General features: G+C 36.1%; 1 protein-coding gene across 3 annotated transcripts in view; it reads right to left on the reverse strand.

The window, feature by feature from the left end:
• USP47 (ubiquitin specific peptidase 47) overlaps positions 1-5,370 on the reverse strand; it is a 114,696-nt gene that overhangs the window by 73,742 nt on the left and 35,584 nt on the right. For all 3 annotated transcript variants that reach the window (XM_010830624.1, XM_010830622.1, XM_010830621.1), the window contains exons 3-4: positions 4,899-5,102; positions 1,081-1,194 (exon numbers count right to left, since the gene is read on the reverse strand). In XM_010830624.1, the coding sequence (XP_010828926.1) occupies positions 1,081-1,194; positions 4,899-5,102 (318 nt within the window). The remainder of the gene's footprint in view (positions 1-1,080; positions 1,195-4,898; positions 5,103-5,370) is intronic.

The following is a 5,370-nucleotide window of genomic DNA, read 5'->3' on the forward strand; positions in this document are numbered from 1 at the left end:
AGCCCTGGGATTTCTTTGGAAGGAATGATGCTAAAGCTGAAACTCCAGTACTTTGGCCACCTCATGCGAAGAGTTGACTCACTGGAAAAGACTCTGATGCCAGGAGGGATTGGGGGCAAGAGGAGAAGGGGACAACAGAGGATGAGATGGCTGGATGGCATCACTGACTCGATGGACGTGAGTCTGAGTGAACTCCGGGAGTTGGTGATAGACAGGGAGGCCTGGTGTGCTGCGTTCATGGGGTCGCAAAGAGTTGGACACGACTGAGCGACTGATCTGATCTGATCATTTTCTGGTATTGTTTTGAAATGGATGCCCTATGCTTAACTACTGTCTATTATCCAGAGAGGCACTCTAATTCACAACAGACTCCTAAATGAAAAGCATCAAACAGAAGAACTTTTCCTGAGGAAAGTTCTTTAAAGAGAAGGGTTCTGAGAAAGTCCATAAACTCGGTGAGCCTTAGTTTTACTCAGTCTGTAAAGCAGCAAGTTAAATCAGACAAGGTTTTTTCAGTGAATGCCTCTCAAATTAGGAGTTACTAGATTCAATGATCACTAAAGCCACTCAACTAGACAGGAAATCCTATTGAAATATGAATTGCAGAAAACACTAAGAGAACAGAAATAAATCATATAACTTTACAAACAAGTCATTCTAAAAAGGGGAGGGGCGGGAGTAGGGGCAAAAACAACAGAGTAGCTAATTCTGGGGGGTCTGTTTCTCTACCAAAATACCAGAAAACCTGGCAAAACTGCCAAAGATTTACAGCAGACAAGCAAATGCTTAACCAAAGAAAAGGCCACTGAAACGCAGTAGGAGATCCTAGACCCATCCCCACCCTTGTAGTGGTGATGCCCAGTGTGGCAAGAGACCGCACACACACAAAGGTGCTACGGATACCCAGTGCAACCATATTAGCACACGTACTTACAACAAACCAACAGAATCCAGAAAAATTATTTATTATACACACGTTGTGTAAAACACATCTCTCCTCTCTCCTTTGGAAAAGTGCTTCACAAACAGTAGGTGACAGTGCGCAACAATTATGAGTATAGGGCTTTCTAAATCGTTTACCAGCAGTATCTGAGGCTGTTCACCATCTTTATCTGTCAAATGCAGAAAGTTCTTCTTTCCTGGCTCAAAATTAGCATCAAGAAGAGACTTATCACTGGTATGATCCAGTGGAGCCTACAGGTATTAAAAAAAAAAAAATAAAAAGCAACTCAGATAATGGGAAACATTAATGATAATAATAAGTAATATGTAAACAGACACATATCTACAATTATTGGGCGTAAGTAGTATTTTTTAAAAACGAAGATTCTGATAAATTCTGTCAATCTAGGTTTGAATTCATTCATCTGTTCATGAACTAGGATGGCTAAGCTCAATGACAGCGTACATACCGACAGGTATCCCATTTGTTCACATTTCCCAACATCTAAAAAAACTGAAGTGCTACACACAAAAAAGAATTATAAGCATTTATGTTTCGATGTTCTCTAAAATGTATGCAATACAGTATTCAATGGGTTTTCATGAAAACTAACTAAAGAATATCTTATATAACTAAAAACATGTTTTGATATAGGAATATAGTAAGAATTCCCATATAAGGAAACACTATGCCCAAGCAACCCAACTTATATAATCATGTAATATTAAAAAAAGGGCACTTTTAGAAATGAAGGAAAAGCCTGTCCTAATAAATGATACCTACTTCAAGTCTACTGGCAGGATTCAGAGGATCCCAGGGAGATAGATAGAAGTGATTAGTCACTAACCCAACACTCTAGTCTACCGCTGAGAAAAATGAAGGATAGGGTGAACGCCCTACTCTTTTGTTTTAAAACTACTTTGTGAAGCTGGTAGAGAACGGACTTGTCGACACAGTGAGGGAAGGTGCGGGTGGACAAACTGAGAAAGCAGCCGTGATATGTATACCCATCGTGTGTTAAACATTAATAGACAGAGAGTAGAAAGTTGCTAAATAACACAAGGAGCCCAGCCTGCTACTCTGGGATGACCCAGAGGGGTGGGATGGGGGAGGAGAGGGCAGCTCAGGAGGGAAAGGATATATATATTAATATAATTATGACTGACTCCTGTTGTTGTATAGCAGAATCCAACACAAAATTGTAAAGCAATTAAAAAAAAACTTTTGTTCATTAAGAGATGTTTTTAATGTTTCAAAGACATGAGGATTCTCTCTTTAGAAGGCCTTGTTTTATGCAGATGCCTTTACTTCTTAGAAAATTAACATTATATAAAAGTATAGGTATTAAGGACAAAAAAATTAACTCTAAGAGATGCTGCCACTTTGGTATTTGTGTGACTTAACACAAGTTACTTCACTTCCCCATGACTCAGTTTCCTCACCCTTAATACAAAGCTGTGATAGCACTTAACTCATAAAGTGGTTAAAAGAATTAAATAAGGTTTTATTTGTATAAAGTCTAGTATCAGAACAAAACTAGGCACATAGTAAGCACAAAGTAAGTGTTAAGTAATAAAATAAATTAATCAAAACTCACTTAACTTTGGCTCACATGTAGAAATCCATGAGAAAAATTGGACACAGAGAACCGGAAGCTAAGAGAAGCCACAAGAAAGAAAGAAAAGAAAAGAAAGAAAAAAGGTATCTTTGGTTCCTTTATATTCTGACGGGAACCAGAACGCTCAGCATCTCTCAGGCATAAAAGATGAGATGATACAGCTAGAATACATGGGGAGGGAAGGTTTACCTTAAGAAATATGAGTCTGTGTGTATAAAAGGGTGAGTAGATAAATGAATTAGGCTTTTAGAGAAGCATACACGTGGCACTGTACAGGAAGGTAAGAGTATACTTGTAGGCAAATTAAAACACAAAAATGAAGTACTTAAAAACAGTCACAGTTGAAGAAAGAAAAACAGTTAATCCTGGCACAGTGCTATTTGAAACTACTGCAGATGTCAATCTAACACACGCTCTGAGTGCCCAGGGAGAGTGTCTTTGGAGGGTACAAACTAATACTGACGTCAGCCATCAAAATGCATTCCATCAAGTGGGAAGACGTAAGTGAATAGCAATCATAATAAAAAGACCATTAAGTGGCATAGCAGAGAAAAAGCACAATAAGAAGCCAAAGACAAAGGTTATTTTTAAAGTAGCATGAGGAAACATCAAGTAAAGTTTCTTAAAAGTAAAAGATAAACAGGACTTAGGCAAACATATATGGTAGTATAGGACTCCTTTAAGTTGAAAAACAAGCAACACTAGAAGTTACATAGTAATATAAAACAGAATATTCAAAGTTTCAGATTAAATATCATTTCTCATTGTATAACCTGCTGCTGCCAAGTCGCTTCAGTCGTGTCCGACTCTGTGCGACCGCAAAGACGGCAGCCCACCAGGCTCCCCCGTCCCTGGGATTCTCCAGGCAAGAACACTGGAGTGGGTTGCCATTTCCTTCTCCAATGCGTGAAAGTGAAAAGTCAAAGTGAAGTCGTTGGGGACTACCAATTTTACTGACCAATTTCACAGGGGAAAGGTTGGTTAATTTAAAACACTAGGTTTTTTTGTAAGTACACACTGAAAAACAATTTTATTTTATATTAGAGTATAACTGATTTACAATGTGTTAGTTTCAGGCATACAGCAGTGATTCAGTTATACATATATAGCTATTATTTTTTCAGATTCTTTTCCCGTTTAAAAACAGTAGTTCTATATTAAAAAAAACCAAATACATTATGAAATAGAAGGCAAAATATCATCAATTTTAAAGGCAAATCAAGAAATATCCAACACCTCTTATTCTTCTATACAGCCAATTAAGACTATACCCTCCAAATATGATGAAGATACACATTCAACTTCATTTGCTGTTAAAGCTATTTTCCTGGGAAACTGAGGAGCAACAATGGTACAGGACAGGAAGAGGTTAACATAAGCAAAAACATGGAGATGGAGAAGTATAAAATTTTATGTTAAAATAAATTAGTCCTATCTGTGAGTTAACATTAGACTTAAAGGACCAATTGTCTTGAATGCTAACCTAGGGAATATGATTTTTAATCAGTGGGCAGTGAGCAGTCATTAAAGATTTCTAAACTGGAAGATGATAGGAGTACTATGATTTAAGATGACTGAAGATAATTCTAACAATTACTTAGGGTGAATTTGGACTGAAGAGTCAGGGAGCAAAAAGACTATAAGGAATACTATCCTAAAATACAGATGAGATCCAACTCAACAGTCTTCTTGCTACTGTCCCATGCAAAACTCATCAGTGCCTCCCCTTTGCACTTAGAGTAAACTCATAAATAACACTTAAGAGTAAACTCATAAATAACACTTAATAATACTTAAAACATGTTAACGTAATTTTTTTTTATGTACTTGTCCCTACAACTTTACTGTGAGATCTTTGAAGGAGAAGTCATGGTACCACCAACTTTCCTCATCAGGTGTTTCATCACTCTATGTGGTACATAATCTCTGTTAATATTGCAGATCCAAGTCCTTCTATTCCTTTTTCTTTCTATATATTACATTTTTTTCTCCTTTTCAAAACATTAATTATAAAATACATATGATTTTATATCCTGCTTTTCTCACTTAAATATTTAAAATGAGTATTATCCCATTCAGTAAATGTTGGAAATTTTTCCACAGATGACACAGTCTTGTGATAATCAACTCATATGAATAAAAAAACTAATGAAATAACACTGCAGACTTTAACATAATCAAATGCTGAATTTCAAATGAAGGTAAAGGGATGAGTTGCACATACACTCTATAGAGTTTTGCTTATGGTATCAAGAAGGATTTAATATACTCATTAATAACAGCAACTATAATATTATTAGCAGCTTAAGAAAAGATGCTTTCAGTTTAGAGTTTTACCATATCAGCAGTATTGATTCCATTCCCCCACACCAAATCAAAGGTTCCATTTATGTAGCCTACTTTGTTGGCCACATCTTCAAAGAGCTTTCTGAGTGGAGTAGAAGCTGGTAAGTTTAAAGTGATCCGTTCATTCACCGTCTTTGAATTAGTAGTATCTTGTATTATACATAAGACTCTTGGTTCTTCAGCAGCATTTTCTATCTGAAATTTAAAAAAATACATTATTTATCTTTAAAGAAAAATATAATTATTGTTTTCTACTATTAAATGCAAAACACCACAAAATACTATTTTCTTTGTGTGAATATTACTGTTTTATGTCTGAAACTCTACTGGGTATGTCAAACATATAAAGCACCATGTATGTTAGTTTTGGGAAAACTGGGTCATATATAAGAATCAGCTGTTGTTCTTACAGATATTTGTTTTCACCTTTTAAGGCTGCAAATCAATGACCAACAAGCCCATA

Source organism: Bison bison, unplaced genomic scaffold (genome assembly GCF_000754665.1).
Source record: "Bison bison bison isolate TAMUID 2011002044 unplaced genomic scaffold, Bison_UMD1.0 scf7180017864518, whole genome shotgun sequence".
Lineage (NCBI taxonomy): Eukaryota > Metazoa > Chordata > Mammalia > Artiodactyla > Bovidae > Bison > Bison bison.